Below are 24,769 nucleotides of genomic sequence, written 5' to 3'. Positions count from 1 at the left end.
GTGGCCATAGAAAATAAAAGTCCATTTTCACCCTAAAAATGCTTACAAAATCGTGGATTAAAAATCAATTTTTGACAAAATCGAAAATGTGGATACGTATTTCTAAGCAGAATTTAATTCTGAACAAGAAAACCTAGGCGATATCCAAATTTGATGATAACTGGTTAGAGTTATTTCTCACACCAGTTTGAAAAACCCCGTTTCGAGATAAACGCGTTTAAAGATAAAAATGCTCTCTCAGCGCGCCGGTACATGTTTTAGGAAATCGCTTCGTATAGCGGTAAGGAATATTCTGGCGGATTTGGAGTCTTTTCTAAATTAAAGTATACATTCCAAGGAACATTTTAAGCAAAAAAAAAATGCATTTTTTTGAAAAATCAAAGTGTACTCCCCCCTTAATCTGTTTTACGTTAATTGTTCACAGAGGACAGTGCAGTGCAAAATATGTCTGTTACCTCTGTATATGCATTTAGATTAATATTCGAAGTCCCTCTTTTTTTTACACATTCTATTCTGCACACAAAATAGCTCACCCCTCACAGAATATCCCGCCGATTTTTATCTATGGGGAGCGGCAGAAAGTATATTTTCTGCAGAATATGTAAAAAAAGGAGGGACTTCAAATGTTAATCTAAATGCATACATAGAGATACCAGACATGTTTTGTAGTGACAGGTACTCTATTTTGTAATCTGTGAAAGGGAAATCACAAATCGAGTGACATCAAAATACATGGCATGTTGAGAGATTGAGCTCGTGAGAGAGAATTTTCTCTCTCAAATTTGATTTTTTGCCTCTCTGATGACTGGTAATAAAGCAGGTAAAACTGTATTAGGAAAAATCATTTTTATTTAATTGTAGCTTGTTCAACAATAATTTCCGAGAAAAAAGTGAACGACAAAGTCACTGACTAATTTATTTAGGGTGTCGTTCACTTTTTTTTACCTGAATATGCACCGAAAGCGAATTATTACCACTCCTTCAATTTCTAAATGGGGATTTTTATCACTTCTTTTATGGACGGACGATAAGATTAATTATTTTTATCTAGATAAAAAAAATATAAAAAAAATTGATTGGTAAATGAATAGTTTTGTTCCTTTTCCCATTCAAACTTTAAGTTTCCCTGTAAATTAATATCATCACCAAATTCGTTCACAGTTGTTATAGACATCTATACAGATCGAAAAGGCAGTGGCGAGCGGGGGTTCCATCCACCATACAAACTTAACCCATCCTAATATCTATAGATAAGGTTCAAATAATATAGTCTGATAGCCTTAAAAGTGTAACAGTGAAATGGGTGAAATGTCAGGCAGAGAAAAATACGCCGGATGTAAAATTAATACAATACACTTCCATTTCTCGATATTGAAAGGACCACTGAAATAGGGAGAGGTTGAAATTCAAAACATTATTTTATTAGCCTACTATTACGATTCAAAAAGCACTTAGGGTTCAAAAGGTGTATTTAATTAATTCGTAGCCAGAGCAAAACTCGATCGCTGACATCAAACATATAAAAAAAAACAAGAAAACTAAATTTTTCCATTGACATATGGAGAGTCATTTGATCCCGAATACTTTCTAGGGACCATCGAAATAAAGAGAATATCGATGTATCGAAATCTGAAGGGACTGCTGATTCGAGATACGGAGGAATATCGAGAAATGGAGAGTTGACTTTATACCCGAGCAAAGTCTGAGATCAAATTGAAATCAAAATTTGATGTTGTGATTTCGCTGATAATGATTACTCATGTTGCTGTCGTTTTGGTCGTTTTAACGGTTAAAATATCAAAATTGAGAACAAAACAATCTTCCTGTGACTTCACATTGAGTGAGAGCAAACTGAAAACTAAATTTGATATCCATTTTTAACAAAACAAGTATTCAATTTGATGTTATGCTAAGGCAATGAAAACAAACCCGCAACAACATAATTTTGAAGAGCAACTGCAAAATTTGTCAAATGCGCAAACTGAAATCAAATTATGATTTCAGTTTGATGTTGATATCAAAACTTGATTTCAATTTGCTGTCATTTTGATGCTGGACTTTGCTCGGATAATCACCCATATTCTTGTTTTTGTTCGAACTGTATTTTTCATGCAAAAAATTGTTATATTATATAGCAATACGCAAACGCGAAAACGAGACATTTTCAAAATTTAGTAACATGATTTTTTTTTAATAAAAACAAATATTAGAAATTTCACATCGGACATCGAAAAACTTATGAGATTGCAAAGTCAACAAAAATTCGCGGCTAACAAATTTTATAGGATTCTCCCTTGAATCAATTTGGAAAATTGTCTTGAACTCTGGGACACAGCCAATTGTTTAAGATCTCAGACAAAAGTTTTTATATTAAGGTTAAATTTACTTTGATGCATTTTCGAAAAATTCAAATGCAGTTTTTTTCGACGCATCATTTCAGATTACAAAAAACTCGCGTCATTCTATTCTTTTTGCTATTTTACACAAAATGACGCGAACTTTTGGCAATCTGAAATTATGCGTCCAAAAAAAAAACTGCATTTGAATTTTTCGAAAATGCATCCGCATAAATCACAACCATACAGTGCAATGACCACATTGAAAATGATTTATCTTTCTGTAATCTTTCATACCTAGACATAGTTTTGACCTCTTTGATTAAGGTTTTAGTAGAACTAACCATGGTTAAGAACATTCACCATACGAAATCTTACTTTTTCCCATACATTTTTTGCAAAGGAAATATAGCCGAATCACATCATAAATGGTTCAAGTTGGATATGTGAAACCTATTTCTATTAACGTTCGAATAAGGTAGTACGGTTTAGAGCCAACCATTGCTAAGATATACTATGAACGAGTAGAAATGAGAAATGAACTTATTGACGTTATAATACTGCCGTAGTTTAGCTTATGTGGAATACAGCAGATATGGTTTGGTCTTTAATTTTAATGTGATTCACAAGATTTCTCTCCCTTGCTCTTGGTAAGTTTTTATTGATCTTGAAATTAACGTAAACAGCCAGAAGAATTATATTCTCCTTCGCTTGTGGACCGCTGTTAGCCATCATGGCTGGAATTGTCAAAGGCCCTAAATATTTTTGTAGAAAATACACGCGCTTTAAAAAAAAAATTATACTTTAAGCTGATATTACTTAAGTTATTCATTCTTCTCGACGATAAAACCACTTTTCCATTTGGAGTAAGGTTTTAACAATAAAATAATACAGAAAAATCAACACAATGAACTCAAAACCGCCGTTCCAAACAAAAGCATTTTATTTTGTTTGTGCCAATTGTAAAAACAAAGCAACCATAAGCGAAACCAACAAGTTATTTACAATTTTTATTCGTAATCTTTTGTATCAGTTCAGTATAGTCTCGTATAGTTGATCAACCGTAACAAAATGAATCTGAAACAAACCGGAAACTGTAACAGTAAAAAGTAGTGTTTAATTTATGTTCATTACATTCCATAAACATAACAATACTATTTTGTTAAAGTTAACATAGCTAGTAAGGTATAAGTGAAGTTTGAACTGTTCTAGAAATGTTTTTTTTTTTCTTTCTATCCGGGTATCACGAAAATAGTCGCTTAATCTGAAGTAGCGCTCTGCCCCGATTCGATGCACGAGTGTTATTGATTTATTTATTCAAACACCGTACGGTATGTGCGTCGTTTACCTACAGCCGATAATATTTATCTTACTGCCTTAAGCGGATTCTAATGAAACGGAATGGAATTCCAGTCTCTTTAGCGTAGGGGTGGACGGGGCAAGATCGCCACCCGCGACAAGATGAGCACCCTTTAAGTTTACATAAATAATCTTTCTGCAAATACGTACCTTTCAACAGTAATCCTAAGATGCACCGTTCCAAATTATTTAGAGATATTCAATAGCTAGGGGAAATGGATGTGATGTCGGCCTAAATGCCCCTAATTTGGGCCCATACATAAATTTAGCAAGCGACTAAATTTCCAATAGCGACCACAAATATCCATTAATACCGTCCAAATGACGTGTTCATCTAGATAAAATTGATAAATAGCAATTTTTTTTAGCGATGGGCCCAATCTTAGATGCATAGGCCAACATGAGAGCCATTTCCCTTATCAAGAAACTTGGCTACTGGTCGCTTCTAAAGTTTCGTTTGTTACAACTTTCAAAAATGTTTCAACATGGTACTGATATTTTGTTTTGATAATCTAAATTAATAAAAATTTAAAAATATCATATAAAAATAACTTTTGCTATAGGTGAACGTCTTGTTCAGTAAGGGTGTTCATAATTCTCCCAGACACTGCTGAGAACGGAGTAAAAAAGTTAGTTTTTAATTTTAATTTATTATTTATTTATATTTAGATTATAATAATTTATTTATATTTTATTTTAATGTTTTATTTATTGATTTTCATATTTCATTTATTTATTATTTATTAATTTATATTATTATTTATTTTATTTAAATCTGTCCCATAGCACAAATCGGCAAGTCGAAAAAACGCGTTTTAAGTTTCCGTCGCACAATTGCGTCTTATGTAATGGTACAACCCGTTTTACTGTATTTCCAAACATTTCCAGAACAAAGTTGTTGAGCTTCCCAAGTAACAATCTAAATGCTTGGAAGATTTATTCTTATTTTATCATTGTTTTATCATAGTATCTCTTCCAGCCTGTGGTTGTATTACGGTTTTGTGTGCTTGTCATAAAATCAGGCCGTCAAGTCGTCTATAAAACTGTTTTATGACTACTAAATTAAAACTCAGACTTCATAGTTTTAACGGTAGCTGTAAGGTGGTTCTGCATCACTACTTATAACTGAAGAATAAAACCAAAACAAAACATACAATTATGTTTTATGGTACACTTTTTATGACCGATATAAAACTTGAAGCAGTCTTAGACCTTCATTAAAGCTTCATTACAACTATCATCTTTATCAGAGGCCTAAGATTCACAGATAAGAAATATACTGCTACAACAAAAAATACTCTGAATTTTTTTGACATTATAAAAAGCAAATCTATTCAGATATATGAAATGAAAGCCCCTTCAGTGCTTCTGAACACGATGAAGATGATACGATCGACAATATGAAACTCCTGGAGGAACTACAGTTATACGATCCCTACATAAGGCACAGTGCGGTGAAGGAGCTCTTAAAAATATTGAACAAGCGGCTTTCCGATACACTTCCGAAAGATCCACGAACCCTTCTTAAAGCAACGCCGACAGTTTCACTAAATCCGGTTGGAGATGGCCAGTATTGACATCACGGCTTTAAACCTTGTATTGAAAAAGCTTTTAGTGGATCCAATAAGCATTTCTTACATCTTGATTACAAGCGAAAATAGGAGGATCGCTTGGAATGTTGACTTTTTGACAGGTGGTCATGGTTTTTGTTTTGTTTTGATTCGCTGTACCGAATAAAACCAGCAACCTAGTTATATAGCTTAAATATAACTTAACGCTCTCAATTTGGACTACGAAATGCTAAGATACAACCATTAGGTTTATGTTATGCTATAGAATTCCAATCTAGGAGAATATGTTATATTGAGGTATTTTTAAGGAGTAGCAAGTTATAACGAAAAAAAATGTCGCCGTATGAACAAATTTCACACAGTATGAATAATAACGCTTTAATTGATAGGCAATAAAGCACTTTCATACATCTATGTATAATTAAATAATATGTGACTGGTTATTGCTCAACAGTAGTAACAGTTTTGTACTAAATAGATAATCTTTGAATGACTCTTTAATGCATGGTGCTAATGCAGACAAATTAAAAATATCCCTATCTTTTAGTATTCATATGGCGCACTAAATTTATGCTCCTATTTGGTATAATAATCACCATAAATATTGCACGGCATGCTGTGAAGCATATACAGATTGGTTTAAAATTATAATAAAGTCGTCTTATTTTCAATGTACAATAATATCAGCCATTATAACCAACTGACAAGGATCGTGATTTCACATCAAACATCGAAAGAATAAAACCACAATAAAATATTTCTCAATATTAACTATCATCCAAAAACCCCAACTTAAAACCTTCAAAGTTGTCAAAATGTTTTGCGTATCATGTTTTATCAACTTCTTCAGGAGCGATTTATGCGGTTGTAATATAGTTTTATGGTAGTCATTAGAAGGCTGTTAAAACTTTCTGACCTGGAGGAGGTTTTATGTTTTCATTTTTAACAATCACGTCTAGAGTGTGATAAAACTGACATAAATCCTATGCTCCTAAAGTAGTTCACATATCAAGTTTTAATGACTGCATTAAAACTGGGCCAATTGGCCATGACATGGCTGTATTGCGGTTCTCAGGAGATTGTTAAAGCAATGTGGTCGTCAGTGAAGGTTTTATAATTTGGTTATATCAACTGCTATAAAACTTAAATAAAACAAAAATTGTTGCTTGGGTTATCCAGTGTTATGGAAATATGGGTGGTTAGGTACCATTTCCATTGAAAAAAAAAAGTTTTTCAAAAAGTTAAACGACTTACGATTAGCGGCACATTGAATTCTTTCAATGCGTAGTTGCTAGAATAGAAATGAAAGAACTAGGGTAGCCAATGTTTCAATGTATTAATTGTAATTATTACATATGAAAATGATGCCAACCTTATGGTGGCCATCTTTCCCCGTCTACCCCTATTTGATAGCACAATACCATGGGGCTTATCTACACCAACATTGATCTCCGTGCCGTAGAAACACACTACACGCTTCTGAGCTTCTGAGTGTTCGAATTTCACACCACCACCCTCTTGCCGTACAAATTTGCAAACCAACTTGAAGTAACTCACATTTTTTGAATTGGACATTGTTCTCATGTGAGGAGTGTGTGGTTCTTCCCGTTCTTCCTTTTTGATGGTAGCGAAATCACGACCAACAAAAGAAAAGGCCCAATCAGCTTAGGTACAACGCGAATACCAAGAATTTCTCCTTATTCGGATGTTGTTGATTTGCGTAGGCGTATGCTTCGCTTCGCGATGGGACGGTGTTTTATTTGCAATAGTTTATCGGCCCTTTTCCATTGTAAGTCGAGAAATTGATTTCTTGACGCGAGCGGAGGGAGAGTGTCCAAGAGGCGGACTGCTACACACCAACTACGACGTCATGAATCGCGATTCGCTACTTTGACCCCATTGTACACCGCAGATAGTTTGCAGCGCCGGTCGTTGGATTACATTTCGTAGCTGGCTTATAGAAAATGTATTGAATTCTCTGTTTTGGAGTATTTGTGTGTTTTAGCCAATATATCAAAAATGAAATAAAAACAAACATACTTGCGAAATGCACGGGATTGTTTGCGGTGTTTAGGTGTTTAGTAAACCAATAATCATCTAATCATCAGGTAATAGACTTACAGGTGCACATATGAACATTTTCAACCACAACGATGAAAGGTCAATTTCACCTATAAGGCGTGCAACGTAGCTGAAATGGACAAGCATGATTTTGCTTTATTGCTACCGTTTTTTTTTTCATAACGTCATCGAGTCAGAATGATAACAGAGTTGACTTCGGCTGATGTTGGTTGTGTGTACAAAAATCGCGAATCGCGAGATCTCCGGTCAGCGAGCTCAGTCGAGATTTAGCCGCCGAGCGAGGTATTTTCGGTTGTTTGGTTGACTTTCGCATAGGATCTTCGGAACGCGCGCGGAGTGGTGGCTACGCTGCAAGTAATTTGGGTGAAGTTTAGTGAGTGTGTGATTAGAGCTTTGCTGTTTAGTGCCTAGTCGGAGTAAAAAACAACTATAACAGCGGAACTATGGGAATCACTAGAAAAATTGTCGTCGTTACATCGACGCTGGTGTTGGCCTTAGGTTGGTATTATGTGGATCGTAACTATTATGTAAACTACAGTGATTCATGAAGATTGAAGACTCTGAAATAATGCTAGTGAAATGTTTAATGGTATTGAATTCGTTCCGATGAATGTGTTCTGGCTGGGTGATAGTGTTATCACCGCCAGCGCTTTGAGTAACAACATAATTGCATTGCGAATCAACGAAAAGAAGTAGTTATGTTTTATAGAATCACTTATTATTATTATTTGTGGCTGCTATATTGCAAAACATGGTGTTTTTCTGAGCCTTACTGCTTTTTTTACACGAAAGCTTTCACAGATTTACAGTATCGGCCAAAATAATATGTTTTTTTTTTTTTGACGCACTGTCCATATATTTCTGAAATTTTGCAAAATTTCTGTTCGAAAGTGATCAGTGTCTAACGAGTTTAAGACATTTTTCGACAACATACACACTTAATCGCATTCTCGATGTTCGGTACTTTTTCTATACTCGGCAAAACTATTATATTTCTACACGTTCGGCTATTTTCTATGTTTATACCGAAAACAGTAACGTGAGTTAGGGGTGATGCACACATTATGTCACGCATTAGTTATAGGTTTAGGAAAAACGCAACGAAAAGGGGGAAGGTTGTTAATTTTTCCTCAATTTAGCGTGACTTGATAAATGGATCGCCCCTTACTGAAAACCAATATTTTCTAAAATAAAAAATCATTTACTGTGTTTTGCTATTTTCATTACAGATATGTTCTGTAAACATAAATTCTCTCCTGAGGTAAACATGCTACTTTTACTGAATGGTCATCACTTCATTACCGAACATTTGTTAAAATTTACTGAAGAAACTGTTATTTTTATCATTCGTGGAACAAATGCCAAACACTTCAAAAGCGCACAACTTTATATTAATTATTTTTTCGTACGTAGTGAAACGTGAAGTTTGTTCAAAGTTTAGATGACAATCAGTAAAAATGGATGAAATTTATGAGCGGATCGAACAGTGATAAAAATGCTTGAATTTGTTACAGGATTTGTTACCCACTTCTTCTGTATTGGAATGATGATTTTCTTGAGGTATTACTAAAATTTAAATACTTTTTTTGGAGCACATTTTTCATCAAACCATAGAGAGTCTGCAAGCAGTGAGCTGCATCTCACATGATCATCCATAGAAGGAGGAAGAAGCCGCAGCGCTATTGATTGGAATCAGTAGCTCTTCGTGAGTTGCTGTGGGCCATCTATGTCAAGCGCGTCACCCTCATTCCAAACAACATACAGCTCACCAGCCGAGTCACCATCCTCATCTGTGTTTAACACCCTAATAGCTCAGCATTACTCAACCATCACGACAAAACGGTCCTTTTCAGGACCACTATAAAGTTGTAAAAGAGTATTTTTTTGGACATTTGTCATGGATGTCAGTTCTGGAATTAAGGCGTAACATCTTTTGTAAACAATGACTTTTTTCGTGTCTTGAAAGTCAAGGCTCGCGCATGCAAATCAACATCACCATCAGGTAGGGTAAGACTTTCTCTACCCGACGGTAATGTTGGTTTGCGTGGGCGTGCCTTGAATTCCTAAAAATCATCGAGCGAATTCGTTGTTTACAAAAGCTGTTACGCCTAATTCCAACTCTATCTAGATATGTTTAAATTTAACATACCATGACCTTTGAGGCGACATTGGAGGTGCGGTTTCAAAAACCAAGGTCGGTTGCGTCATGAAAGCGGTCTGATCTTGATGCAGAGATGATGGATTTTAATTCTTAATACGCCAATCGATAGGATTTGTTTCAACGAATCTGTTAAAATTAAGACTTTATCATTTTTCAAAATGTCACTATTGAAAATTTAACGGATGTGCAACTGTTTCTATGATAATTAAAATTATCACCGATTGCCTGCGGAAAGCAATTTCCCTAACACAGATTTCAAATTTGAATTCCATCCGGTCTTACCAAACGGTGTTTATTCAATCACCGCGTGGTGAGTCTTGGTGTTCTCCAGTACACAACGAAAGGCTGCCTGCAAGCAGCTAACTGCAGCCCACATGAGCATCCATAGAAACAGGAAGAAGCTGCACCGCTATTGATCGGAATCAGTAGCTCTTCGTGAGTTGCTGTGGACCATCTATGTCAAGCGCGTCATACTAAAGAGTATAAACAGAGAGAACCCCGCTCAAATTCCTATTCCTACACAAATCACTAGCTCCTGCTGCAGTTAACAAATAACATTTATTATATAAGACCACGTAGTCCTACGACACCATTGCGTACAACCCCATAGGGCTGTCCATTGTTGTTTTTAATTTGCCAGGAAATGCTCGCTAAATCCTTTAAAACGCTCAGACTCTGTTCGGGTGGTCCTCCACGAGGATAGTTTATTCGACCAGAGCATAGCGTAGCGTGACTCGGTGGCTCGGGACGCGTGGTTTTGGTGTCTCCCTCTAACTGTTAACCATTTTCGTTCACTGCTAAAAAGCTGCTTATCATTCAAACACTATTTTCTATTTATCAACATTTTTGAAGCCATACTAAATGTAAAAGGAAGCTACCCACCAGCTTGAGCTTAATCAAGCAAACATATGTTTCTTCAGCTCAAAAATGGTTTATTCAGCTCTTAATCATCTTAAACTTTTGAAATTATTTGACCTTTCGCAAAACGCTCCTCACAGAAATACTTTGGAATTCTTCTCAGAGTACCTTGGAATTCCATGTGCTGTGCTGTGCTGAATTTTCTTGAAATTTTCTTAAGAATGTAATTCAAATTCTTCAGCATTTTTATTTGTTTATCTCAGAACAAAATTCTTTCGGTATTTTTCTCAGATCTTGCTTAAAGTTTTCTTGAGAATCTTTCTCGGCATTCCTTTGAAATTATTATCAGAAAACCCTTTATATTTTATATTTTTTTTTAAATTCTCCTTAATATTCTCCTCACAATCCGCATACAATTCTCTTCAGAATCAACTAGGAACTCTCATTTAAGTTCTCCTAACACCTCCCTTGTAATCAAGGGAGTTCATCAGTTCGTTAATCCTAGAATTAGTTTGGGATTCTTGTTAGAGCTCCGTTGAATCTTTCTTCGAGTTCTTCTCAGAATTTTGAGTTTTCAAAATTCTATAAAAAGTTCTTCAAGTTATTAGAACCCTGAACATTTTTTCAAGTGAACAAAATTTTCCAAATTTGAAATCACGAAGAAAAAAATTCTTAGTCAGAGATCTAGAAACATTTTCAAAATCCTACATTTTGAGTATTTTTCTCAGATTCATTTTGTTGGAAAAAAAATGTAATCGTGTTTTTTCTTCTTAATCTAAGATAGATTTCCCAAATTCCAAAAAATTGTATATTCTAAGACTCTAAACACATGTCAAAGCCTCAGAATCTTGAAAATTAATTTTTTTCTTAAGATTACATTTGTTTTAAAGATTTATATTCGTACAGATCACGGAACTTTAAAAAAAAATCTTGCGCCGTATCAAGTTCAAGATTTTTAAAATAATTTCTTAATATTATCTCTTTCTCTAAAATTCGGGACATTGACGCATTCAGCCTTTATTTGACAACATTGTTTTGGTATTGGTGAGACCTATTCTGCAACTGTTCACTCCTATAGGAAAACCCCATAAGCAAATGTCGAATTTCGTGAAACATAGCGGATCGTTTTTTATCCTTTCACTCCACTGAAGAATCCCGTAGGCAAAATGTTAATATTTCGGTAAAAGGACGGATCGATGTGTTACACACGTTATTTTAAACAACCCAAATTTGAATCTACTCGTATCCGTGAAAAGTAGGGTACTCCAATTGAGTAAGCAAAGTTGGAACTGACAAGATGACGAATGGAATGTCATCTTGTCAGGTCCAACTTTGTTTGCTCAATTTAGGGTAGCCCTATTTTTGACGGATATGAGTTGGATTTCTCCGCTGGTGTCATTATAAATACAAATACAATAGATCTTATAACCTTTGCACAATATAATGTATGGTACATGAGAATACTACAATAGAACTTGTAGGTTGTTATGTATCTTAACCATTCAAAAATATTGCTTTTCCTCACCTCACCGCTCAAAATTTTTAAATCTGCATCATCGAGCCGTTTTTCAAGATGGCCGTGAGAGACCAAATTTTAATGGCGGCCTATTGTCAGATGCAGGCAAATGTTTTTGGAAAATCCCAACGATCTCGCCCCGTTATGAGCGTCCACAGTTCTATGTGCAACAAAGGCAAGGCAAGACGAAATTCAAAACATTTATATAATACTTCCGATTACTTTTTGAATATAATCAAATTCACGTTGAACGCCAATACTAGAGTCATGATTGCTTCATTACACGTCGGACGTCAATACAATATAGCACATTCATGCTCATTTTTTATGAACCATCGAGAAATAATACCCACATTCGGTTTCGCAAATGTTAGTTCGCAACGCAATTCACTCGCGATTCTGGTATAGTAATGTGAGAACAATAAACTCAGGCATAACATTTGATAACGGCACAAAAGCATTTGTAAACAAACTTTCTAAGGCCCTTTACATGCGAACCAAAGTACGCCCACGCAAACCAATACCACTATCGGAAAGGTGATAGTTACCCCTATCCGATGATGTTGTTGGTTTGCGTGGGCGTACTTTGGTTCGCGTGTAAAGGGTCTTAGAAAGTTTGTTTACAAATGCTTTTGTGCCGTTATCAAATGTTATGCCTGAACTTATCACCTAGACTGCTGTGAGTGTTACAAACTTACCAATATCAGATGCCATTGATTCGCGATTAGATTCAACCCTTTTTATGGTCGCGATATTCGTTTTGCCCTGTATACTACATTAAAACCATCGCTAGTGTATCAGAGATATACTCATGTTTCGCTTGCAACATACTTCATCAGCTAAACGCGAAACCTTACTACGATATGCTCACTAACACTTCCACACTTTAGCCACATGAGAAGTAAGAATTATATCGAACAGCAACATATCAATTTTAAAGCTTTTCTCACAGTTTAAGGACCGAGCTTAAGTCCAAACATTTGCATCAAACTTTTGCTAACTGATATTCAAATACAGTATTGTTGGTAGCGTCTAAAACTTGACTGCTCCAAAAATGCAAAAAGTGAGCACTTATGTCTTACTTCACAAGGAATAAGTGCACCGAAGACAATCAAAACTATTTTACGTAAACGTGCACACTTTTTAATAAGTGAAATCGAGCTATTTTGACCAGTTTGGTGAAAAATGTTCCATAAAATCGAATGAAGCCACAAAATTCATTCATCGCTGTATCCAGCGATCTATCAGCGGATTTCGCGAACGTATGGTACTCATAAACCGCAACTCACAATCACCACTAAAACTGAATGGTCTTGACTGAATTAGTTTTGTGCGGTCGTTGATGGCACGATATTTTTTTTCAGAGAACTACTACCAAACAACCGGTGGGCGGTCGAGTGAGTGCGTCCGCTCAGTTTAGTTATCCGGAACACGTTGTACCGGTCGGTTCTGTTTCTTGGAATTCGTTCGTTCGTCGAGTGGCAAACATCAATCTTGGGAGCGTGCGTGCGTGCGTGCGTGTGGACTTGACAACTTCAAACTTGTTGAGCAGCGTGTGAAAACACTACGCTGTGTTTAGTCAACAGATCTCTCTATCTCTGTATTGGAAGGGGTGTGTGCATTACGTGGAATTGCTCACCCTCTCGTGTTGAACGGAGAGCAGCTATCTGTGCCTTAGTACATATAGGCATCCATCCATACTGCGTGCGCTCTGGCCCCTTGTAAGTGGTATAACTTTGGAGTCGTGGACAAACCGTGAGAAGTCGTTGCGTGTGTATAATTATTCTGCTTATTGGCTGATGGTGAGATCTAAGTGCTATTTTCGCATCGTTTTCGTTGTGGTTTTTGCGATATATTTGCCTAGCTTCTGGCAGACGGCGGCAGGTGTCATTTAAATGTTGGTTTCGGTGGAGATATGGTAGTGTGGCTTGCTAAAGCACCCTTCTCGCGTCGCTTTTCAATAGGTCCTATATACATTGATCGATTCTCTTGATCGACTTTATATTTGGATCGTAACGGTCGTGTTAAGATATTTCTCTATGAACATTTCAAAAAGTCCTATCTACTTCGATCGATTCGCTTAATCGGTTTACTCCTTTGATAACCACTGCTATGCAAATAGATTGAGCGCTATTTTTACCACATAGTTTGATAAAATAGGTTCTTATCTAGTGTCCAAAACGCCAAATCCATCAGGGAAAGGTTTTTCTACTGAGTTATTTTCGAAAGAAAAAGTTGATGAAGAGAATCTATCAATGCAAATAGAACCTTTTGAGATGTTTATTTAGATTTCCGGATATTTTCGACAAACAGGTCAATGGAAGAACAGGGCTGTTAAAACAGGCGCGGATTTCGCGATTTGTCGCGGATTTGAACTTTCAGTCGCGAAAATCGCGGAAACATTAAATGATGTCGCGAAAATTGCGAAGGGACTGATGTGCTGTCACAAGAATTGTGGAATTCATTGTCACCTTTCCGTCCCGGATTATTTTTCTGTCAGCTATTTTGTTGTTCATTTGGCTCTCAATGTTTTACCGGTTCAAACCAAACACCGAGAAATGATCTCAATTCCATAAGTTACACCGGATTTACACGGAAATTCCCTGCGGTCTGTCCAATGTGAGAAATTTTCATGTTTTTTTTTTATTTCCAATATGAACATAGCATTTTTTGTTGTCAAATCATAAACGAATCGTACATATGCGAGTAATTGCCATGTATACCGAATATTCTAGGTTCTTCAAATTGTCCTGGAGTTCAGTTGTTCTACTATATCAACCAAGACTGCAATAATATAATACAGATTTAAATATGTCCAAATAGATTCAAAGTGACTATGTGGATCGTGCCCGACCTATTGCTACGTATAAAAGGTGTAATAGGTTCTGAAATCATTCTGGAGATCAGATTATTTTTCAATTAGATCAACCAAGACTACTTCAATATATTTAGTATCGAAAAATGTCCAAACAAATTTACAGTGTCTATGTGGATGTGGATCATGCCAACCTATTTTCGTGTATGCAAAATGTTCTAAGATTTCCATTGAGATATTTCGATACTACAGATATTATCCCAGTCTTTGTTGATCTAGTAAAACAAATCATCTGAACTGCAGGACGATTTGGAGAACCTAGATTATCTGGTATACGTGGAAATAATTAAACATTATTCATATAGACACTATGAATCTGTTTGGACATATTTCGATACTACAGACTTTATCCCAGTCATGGTTGATCCAGTAGAATAAATCATCTGTACTCCAGAACGATTTCGAGAACTTAAAACATCTGATATACATGAAAATAGTTCATGCATGATTCACATAGATACTGTGCATCTGTCTGGAAATATTTCGATACTAAAAACATTGTCTCAATCTCGGTTGATATAGTAGATCAAATTATCTGATATCCAGGACGATTTGAAGAACCTACAACACCTGGATTACTGGGAAATAGATCATACATGATCCACATTCTTCTTCTTCTTATTCGCATTTCAAGCTACTTGCTTAGTGCATATTAGCTTATTGCGTGCTCTCAACTTAGTGTTCTATAAATGCACTTCCACAGTTATTAATTTAGAGCTTTCGATGCAAATACCAATGCATGAATTTGTATATTGTGTGGCAAGCACAATGATACTCTATGCCCAGGGAAGTCGAGAAAATTTCCAACCCGAAAGATTCCCTCGACCGGACCGGGAATCGAACCCGCCGCCTCCTGCTTGGTAATACCGTGCCTTTACTGACTAGGCTATGAGGCATGATCCACATAGACACTTTGAATCTGATTGATACTACAGGCATTATTGCAGTCTTGGTTGATCTAGTAGAACAAATCAACTGACGTCCTGGACAATTTGGAAAAGCTATAATTTCCGGTATACATAGTAATAAGTCGTGCGGCGTGACCAACAAGTGTTACTTATCAAACTCTGTTAATTTCTCATAGCGTGTTTAGTTTGAATCCGTCAAAAATTGAGAAAACTATAGCCAATTTAACTACAACATTTAGGACAGCAAAATACGTCAGAGACGCAAAGGTTAACTTTCAAGAAAATTTGCATTTCAAATGAAAATGCATTAATTTGCATGCATGCATAGAAATCTCTCAATTAAAATGTGAAGGTCCTTCAAAGAACACTAAGGTGAGAGCAGGCAAAAATCTAATATGCTAAAAGCAATAAGCTTGAAATGCCATGTAGTAGTATACAAAAGGTATTTTTATGCAATGAAAACAGGTTTTTTTTGACGCGGATTAGTATTTGAAGACGCTTATTTCTTTTGAGAAATCGCGGATTTCGCGGATCAAATTAAAAAAACCCGAATTTATCTACCTACTTATTCAAGTTTATTTATTTTATTGTCATTATCAGTGACCAAGCCCCCCACCCCCGTGTCATCCAGTGACGCTACGCCACTGCCTGGGGGTACCCAGAATATATCCGGGTGTAGTCTATTTGGTGAGGCTACCAATCACCTTATCATCGTATTTTAATGTGATTTAATGGGTTTTAATTCAATTCATATTCAAGCAACTTCCCCGGGGTACCCGAAACATGTCCAAGTGTGTCCAATGTGGTCTGGAACACTTAACACGACTTGCATTGATCTTATTTTTGAATTCTGTAGTAATTTGATGTGTCGCATGATGGTTTTGATACGTTTTCCGTTAAATCCAATGTGAAGGCCCATATTCACGGGATCTTATTCCGGCCATATCTCCGGAACCGGTTCACCGATTCCAAAACCGTTCAATAGCGTTCAATGGGACCCCAAGACCTATCATTTGGCGCCGAGTTTGTCCAAATCGGTTGAGCGGTTGCTGAGAAACGTGAGCGCATTCATTTCGTTACATACACACACACATACACACATACACACGTACACACACACACACAGACATGTTCCGATACCCTTCTTTGTAAGAAGGGTAAAAAATCTTGTAACAGCCCTGGAAGAAGCAACTATCTAGCATCTTATACTACAAATACGAAATGTTGTTGTAGCCGAGTTATTTACGAAAGAGAGAGTCGCTGAAGATAATCGATCAATGTAGATTGGTCTATTTGAAAATTGACGCGATTATCATTTATCAGACTTATTTGAGTATTTATTACGTGTACATATAGAATGAATTCTAATTGCTTTACTTTCAATTGAACTTGACGTGGGCGTAGTTAATAGTCAGAAGTGAAGATTTAGTTTTGAATCGCATGTGCTTTCCATCAAAGCATTGGACGCAGTAAGCGTGGAAAACAAGCGAAGCAATAAACTGCCCCATTCAACCAGGCACACGCCACATTATGTGAGACCCGTGATCGATATAGAAAATTGCAACGAGCAGCCATAGTGCTATACATCAAGCCCGATGGTAATTGTGCGCATAGTTTAGTTGAGGCGGTTTTTTTTATAACTATGTAGTTGGCTTAACACGCCTCGAAACCGCTACCACCACCGTAAGTCAATATCAGCCAGAAGGCTAGAATATTGACGGTCACAAATCATGTTTGTGACCCATTGAAGACGTCGAGTTTGATTGAATGCCAGCGAATAGGCAAGTAATTCTGAATGTATTGCAAAAGTGGTATTTTTGCTGTGCAGCATTTTTCTGCTCTGTTGATTTGACGACGGTCGTGAGCATTAATAGGCACCTGGCTAGGTTCTTAGCGGCTTCATGCCTGTTTTTACTTGCTTCGCCAATGTTTAAAACGTCTGGTTTATTGACTGTTGATATTTTTGGTTGCACAAGCAATAAGCAAACCGATCATACTGATGTTTGGTATGGCAATGTTTGAGCACCGTATGACTAAGCTGGTTAGCTGTTTGTCAAGCCAAGCCATATCTAAATGTGTTAAAACAAAAGTGAGATCATAATATTGGCAAAACAAAAACAAACTTAATTTACCGACAAATATATCTTAAACTGCATGACTGATATGCATGAATCTTTGCATCATTTTTGCTAAAATTCGACTTTTTTTGGATCTTATGAAATTTTCAAACTGACAGCATTGAAATTTTACAAAACGTATGTTGCACGAAAACGGCACTTCTGAACGAAATGATTTTGCACGGTTCAAAAGTTTGCTTTTTTCAATAGCTTTTTTCTTGAAAAAAAAATTTCAAAAATCGGGCAAACACATTTTGAGATTTTTGGGTTTTTAATATTTGTATTCTGAATTTTTACTTAAAATAAATAAAACACATTTTTTGTTAATTTGTCTTTGGCAGTCATTATTTTGCTCGATAACTTTGTGTCAGACGTCATTTCGATCAGAAATGTGGTTTCCGTGCTATTTTTTTTGTCAATTTCAGGGACACCATTTTGAAAATGTTACAATATTCAAAATGGTCGAATTTTAGCAAAAAAATGTAAATTATTGCCCATAACAATCAATTACGCAAAGTTTCATACAAAGGTCGGGGCGGGTCGTTTCAAAAAATCATTTTTTTGGTGGGAGCATCCGTAAATTACGTCATGCGTCTAGAGAGGAGAGCGCAAAGAAAAACGTGAGCAAATGTGGCAAACGGGGGAGGGGGCATTGGATTAACCTTGATGTCACATCGCCATATTTTTTAGTTTTAATTGGTGAGATCTTATAGCATGAGTTCATTGAAATCAGTTAAATTTGCAAAAAATTGCATCATTTTAAAATCAATTCTACTTTCAAAATGCACAGAAAGCTCATTTGGGTTAAATTTGCTAAGTTGTTATCCCTGATATTCAATAATTTGGAATAACAAAGAGGCAAGTTCCTTGAACTAGTTGAAAAAAAACTAGAGTCTGTGTATAAGAGTCACGGCAAGAGAAAAACAGTCAAACTTTCGAAAAATACCCTTTCCTTTCACTTGACAACAGAAGACTTCTCCAAATACTTCAAATGGCTTCTAGCGAAAAAAAAAACAAATTAGTGGCTGTAGTAGATCATTATATCAGTGATTTTGTCGAACTATTTTAACAACCAATATTACAAATGCACATTACTGATCATTACCAAACGTATGCTATGACTACTTAAAGTTCACTACGTGTTTATGATAGTTTCTTCGATTATATTTTAAATTTTATTGCAATACCTTTCGTGGAGCTTTCGTAATGTTTGTTTACTTTGCACGATAGGAAGCCGGTTTGACAGTTCAATATGTAGACTTGGCTTCACTTTTGGCGTGACTCATTATACACTGACTCTAGAAAAAACCTTACAATCATTTAGAGTTTCGTGAACTAGTAATTAGTAAAAAAAGACGCAAAACAGATCCATGAATTAGTCAGAACTTTCGTTGGACTTTTTGGAGGATCCGTGTACTTGCCGGAAGATCTATGAGAATTTCAGAAGTTCTCTGTACAATAGGTTTAGTCAAACTTGTCAGATGTTTCGAGTTGTTCCTGAAACTATCGGCAGCTTTTGTTTGAGATGTCGGAAATAGAAGTTCTATGAACTTTTATTTTAAAACTTCATCTTGGACTTCATCCGAAGAAAATCCGAGAAGGCCGTAGAACTTCCGAAAAGTCTGTAGAATATCCGAGAAGTCCTTCTCCTTCTTCTTCTTCTTCTTCTTCTTCGCATTTCAAGTTTATTGCATATCGCACATTAGCTTATTGCCTACTCTCACAATTTAGTGTTCTAGAGACACTTCCACAGTTATTAATTGAGAGCTTTCGATGTCTGTACCATTTTCGCATTAGTATAATTGTGTGGCAAGTCCATGTCCAGTCCAGTCTATGCCCAGGGAAGTCGAGAAATTTTCCAACACGAAAAATTCCTAGACCGGACCGGGAATCGAACCCAGCCACCTCCAGCATGGTCTTGCTTTGTAGCAGAGCCTTTACCGACTGAGCTAAGGGAGGCCCCTTAGAACCTCCGAGAAGTCCTTCGAACTTCTCAAAAAGCCGTAGTTCTTCCGAGAAGTCCGGAGAACTACACACTTAGAAAAATCATTTAAATTTAGGTGCTCTGAGAGTGACATATGCGAGCGTAAATTTTGACATAAATTTGAGTCATAACAGACGTGAAATATAACTCAATCAAACATACTTTTCGTCGAGCAACGAACTTTTCAGTCTCGCACCACTTAATATTACATGACATGTTTGTTTACGTCTCATTTTTTATGTCAAAGACGGATTCCGTCACGTGTAAAATTAGTTATTTCTTAATGTGTACCTAAGTCCATAAAACTTCTGAGAAGTCTGTAGAATTTCCAAAATGGCCGCACCTTATCTGAGACGTCCATAGAAATTCCGAAAAGTGTACACCGTATGAAAAATTCATGTAAATTTCTTCGATATATAGCGTACACGTTGTTAACGTTAGATTTGGCGTAAATTTAGACGATATTTCATGTAAATGTAAGCGCAATTTGTAAACAATTTCGTTGTTTATGCGAACTATAGCTCAAAATTTAACGAGAGGATATTTTACGCGACAGTTGACATTCGGAATTTGTTTATGTGTATCCAGCTTTCCATGCTCGGTAATGGCGGCCTGTTTGTATGAATAAATGTATCTCTCTTTTTGACACTATCTGGATGTTCGAATTTCGACCCCTTCCCTTTCACTCTCCCATACGGAGAAAAAATACCCCCCAAAATTTGAGTTCTTTTTACTTAATATTGAGTTCAGCCTCTCACTTGCACTCTTTATTGTTGTCAAAAAAGGAACGAGAGATTCGACTCAACAATATAGTTCAGCCCAATAAAATACTTTTGAGTAAATTGCATATTCTCAAATTTACGTGAATTAAACTTAATTTTGAGTAGGTAATTTTTTTGCTGATATTAAATGGAAACTACTATATGCGATTTACTCAAATTTGGGTTATTGGGCTGAACCCCGGGTTTGAGGGAAAAGTACTTAATTTTGGGTAGTTTTTCATCTCCGTGCAGGAGCAGAAGAAAATGGAACAACATACGCCCTCCAGTTAGTATCAAAAAGCACAGTGAAGGATACATTTATTCATACAAACAGCCCGCCATTACCGAGCATGGAAAGCTGGATAGAGCTTCCGAGAAGTCCGATAAGAGCAAACCGTAGAACTTCCAAAAAGTTCGTAACACTTCCAAGAAGTTCATAGAAATTCCATGAAGGCTGTAGAGCTTCCGAAAAGACTGCAGAATTTCCGAAAGGTACGTAGATCTTCCGAGAAGTCCGGAGATCTACCTTAGTCCGTGAAACTTCTGAGAAGTCGGTTAAATTTCCAAAATGGCCGTATATTATCCTTGACGTCCATAGAACTTCCGACAAGTCTATAGAGATTTCGAGAATTCCATATAATATGCGATAAGCTCGTATAATATCCGAGCAGACCTTCGAACTTCCAAAAAGTCCGTAAAACTTCCAAGAAGCCCATAGAAATTCCATGAAGACCGTAGAACTTCCGAGAAGTATGTAGAACTTTTGAGAAGTTCGTAGAACTTCCAAAAGTTAGTAGAATATTTGAAAGGACCGTAGATCTTCCGAGAAGTACGTAGAATATCCGAGACTAATAACTTTCGAGAAGTTCGTTTAAATCCCGAGAAGTTCATAGAGCTGACGAGAGGTCCACGGATCTTCCGAAAAAAAACCCCTAGAGCTTCTGAGAAATCCATTGAACTTCTGTGTAGTCCGTAGAATATCTGAGATGTCTGAAGCACTTCCGAGAAGTCCGTACAACATCCAAGGAGTCAATTACATTTTTACATCGTTCATCGATAGCGTGACGTAAAAGTGTGGAGGGGGTTGAGAAAAATGTGAAAATCTGTGACAAGGGAATTCATTTTCGACAGTTTTCACGTGACGTAATGAATGGATAATCCCTTAGATATTTTGCCTGGAATTGCTCCCTACGAACACACCTCACTATCCCTTATGTATTCTGTCTAAATTCGGTTGAAAGCCTCTTTAAAATTTTCGTGAAGCCTCTTTTCAATGTTTCCAGAAATTCAGATGTCACTTGAATCTTCCTCGTGATTGGCAAGAAACTATCATTCGAAATAGATGTCTCCTTTGCAACTAACCTTTGAACACGAAAAAATCCGGACACGAAAATCTGGTTGGTGTTTAAAAATGCGTTTTATTTTCCATATGCTTATTGTAAGACCATTATTTGCATGTCATTTATATGCTTATTGTAAGACCATTGTTTCAGTCTCCCTTCTAAGGCATTGCTCGAGTTTGGGACCAAATTCCATTTCCGCTTGAAATCCTTCAGGTCATTTGCAGTTCTACCCGTTTTCTTCAGTATGTGCTTCACAATTGACCAGTTTTTCTCAATTGACCTTAGTTCCGGAGTATTGACCGGATTCATCACCTTGGGAACCACTGTGACGCTATTTTCGCTGTACCACTGTTTGGTGGAATTGGAGTAGTGGCAGCTTGCCAAGTCCGGCCAGAATAGGCAATCCATCTCATGCGGCTCCAGAAAAGGCAGTAGTCTCTTCCGTCGGCACTCCTCCTGGTAATTTTGCTTGTTCATAGTCCCAGATGTAACGAAACTTTCCTGGTCCCAGAAGTAACGAAAGTTTCACTTTTCAGTCCACAACTTCAGATTGCAAGGAACTTTTTGGGGAATTTCTTTTTGATTTGAAATGTCTGCCCAGGAATTTGACTGCCAGGAGCGGATAGACCGGGAATCGCGACGTGCTTGCTCCGGCGAAGCCACGATGTAAATAAATGAACTTATCCTGACATCCAACATCCAATGCCTACTGTGATGCTATACACTCTTAGCTTGATTCAATGAATTTGTAAAAAAAATACTCAAAAAATGCCTTAATGGCAGCTTTATTAAGTATCCGGATTTTTTCGCATTCAACCTTTATTATCAGATTGAGATTCCCTTGGATTTTTTATCAAAATTCTTTTGAAACTCTTTTCAGGATGCCCTTAGATTTTTTGTCATGATTTCTTTGGAATTTTCATCACAAATATTTTCTTTGCATTATCTGAATCATTTTTAGAATTCTCTTTAAAATTTTCAGAATTTCTTTAAAATTTTCCATGGAATATTGTCATACCAAAATTCCGCTGGAATTTTCCCAAAATTCCAATATATTTTTTTTTTAATCCTGTTTTATTCTTCTCCCACGACACTATACTCAGATGTTGTGAGTTTGAACTTCCATGGAATTCAACTCAAAATTGTAGCTAAATAACCTCACCTTCATGCTACCGAGAATATTAAATTCTCCCTAGGGTTCCATTGGAATCGAGTCAACTTCAGATTCAGATTTCATGCGAATTCTTATCAAAATTTGATGAGATTTGAAATTGATGTCAGAATTTCTTAAAAGTTTTTGTCAGCATTGCTTTGAGACTCTTGTCGAATGTAATTTTGGGAATCATCCTCTGAGTTCCTTTGAGTTCTTCTCCGAGATTCTTTGGGACTTTCCTGGATATTTCCTTACAATCCCTACAAGTCAGAATTACCATGTAGTTCTACTTATAACTAACTATAAACAAATTATACAAATAATTTACCTGAAGCTTTCCTCACAAATCTTTTGAATTTCCTTCCAGAATTAATGTCTAGTTTCCATGGAATGCCCCAAAAATACTTTCCAGAATTTCATAGTAGTTCTGTTCGGAACAATATTTGAATTATATTTTTATCATGTAAGTTCAATACAGAACCCAAGTTTTTTTTTTATGTTCAGATTTTATCTTTTTTTTTCAAGCTAATGGTGTTTTACTAAAATCTTTTCTTTTCCTAAATTCGACCTTGTTACTGACTTAAGAAAACTTCTTAAGACTTAATGAGACTTTGGAAATCATTCAAGATCTCGAACTTCAAATTATTAAAGCTCAGAAAATATGTTGAAGTTTTCAACTAAAGTATTGTTACATTCAAAGTGTTTTTTATGTTATTTCATAGCGATTTTCAGAGTTGGTTGGAAATGCTAACATGAAGCATTAGTGTGATAATTTATTTGCTAGAGAAAAGATCTTTAGAAGAGGGTAGGTGGATAGTTCCGTTAGAGTACGGCAGTATGAAAATAATAGTTGGGTAAAGAAGAATTGCATTATAACACACCATCGACTGGAAATGCTCTCGCAACGTGGGGCTTTAGGTAGTGATGAAAACATCGCTAGAACTATTCCACAGCCGCAGTCACTCTATGAGCAAAAGGAGGACGCACATTTTTTGTCTGTAGACTTGGACACATACTTCAAGTCTCCGCGTACATCGTACGGGTTAGGCAAAAGATGTGCGTCTAACTTTAAAAACTGTCGCATTAATGGCCCTTCGCTCATTTTCAACTTCTATTCAATTTTCATACTGCCGCACTCTAACGGAACTATCCACCTACCCTCTTCTAAAGATCTTTTCTCTAGCTAATAAATTATCACACTAAAGCTACATGTTAGCATTTCCAACCAACTCTAAAGTATTGTTTTAAGATCCAAATATTTATTATGTTATGAATTTTGTGGAAACTCGCTCAATAGAAACGCTTTGAATTCAACCCTTTAGCTTGTCACGCTTGGCTGTTTTTGCCACACCCTCACTACGACACTGAGTGTAGATCACACTTTATGTATAAACTAGCAATTTAGCCAGCCATATGAATTTAGCTGGGCACCATTGGCCTAGAGGTTCCAAACTTTCTTTTAAATGCCTGAAAAAAGCCAAAAAATAAAAGCTATTAGGTTGTACTTGCAGGTTAATGTGAATTGTCATAATTTTCAACTTATAGGAGAAATGGCTCAAATGTTGGCCTGTGGATCTAAGATTGGACCCATCGCTAAAAATCTGCCATTTATCAATGTTATTTAGATGAACGCGTCATTCGGGCGGTACTAATGGATATTTGTCGCTATTGAAAATTTAGTCGATAGCTGAATTCATGTATGAGCATTTAGGCCGACATTACATGCATTTCCCCTATTTTGCACG

At 36.4% G+C, this 24,769-nt stretch overlaps 1 protein-coding gene across 1 annotated transcript in view; it reads left to right on the top strand.

Moving 5' to 3' along the window:
• The first annotated feature begins 7,639 nt into the window (after positions 1-7,639).
• The window catches only part of LOC135717273 (endothelial lipase), a 38,022-nt gene continuing 20,892 nt past the window's right edge, over positions 7,640-24,769 (top strand). The window contains exon 1 of the mRNA XM_065239271.1: positions 7,640-7,846. Within this exon, the coding sequence (XP_065095343.1) occupies positions 7,792-7,846 (55 nt within the window). The 5' untranslated portion in view covers positions 7,640-7,791. The remainder of the gene's footprint in view (positions 7,847-24,769) is intronic.

The sequence above is a fragment of the Ochlerotatus camptorhynchus genome, unplaced genomic scaffold, assembly GCF_037179485.1.
Source record: "Ochlerotatus camptorhynchus isolate MF236.1 unplaced genomic scaffold, CSIRO-AGI_Acam_v1.1 ptg000054l, whole genome shotgun sequence".
NCBI classification, from domain to species: Eukaryota; Metazoa; Arthropoda; class Insecta; order Diptera; family Culicidae; genus Ochlerotatus; species Ochlerotatus camptorhynchus.
This window is presented reverse-complemented; position numbering and strand designations above follow the sequence as displayed.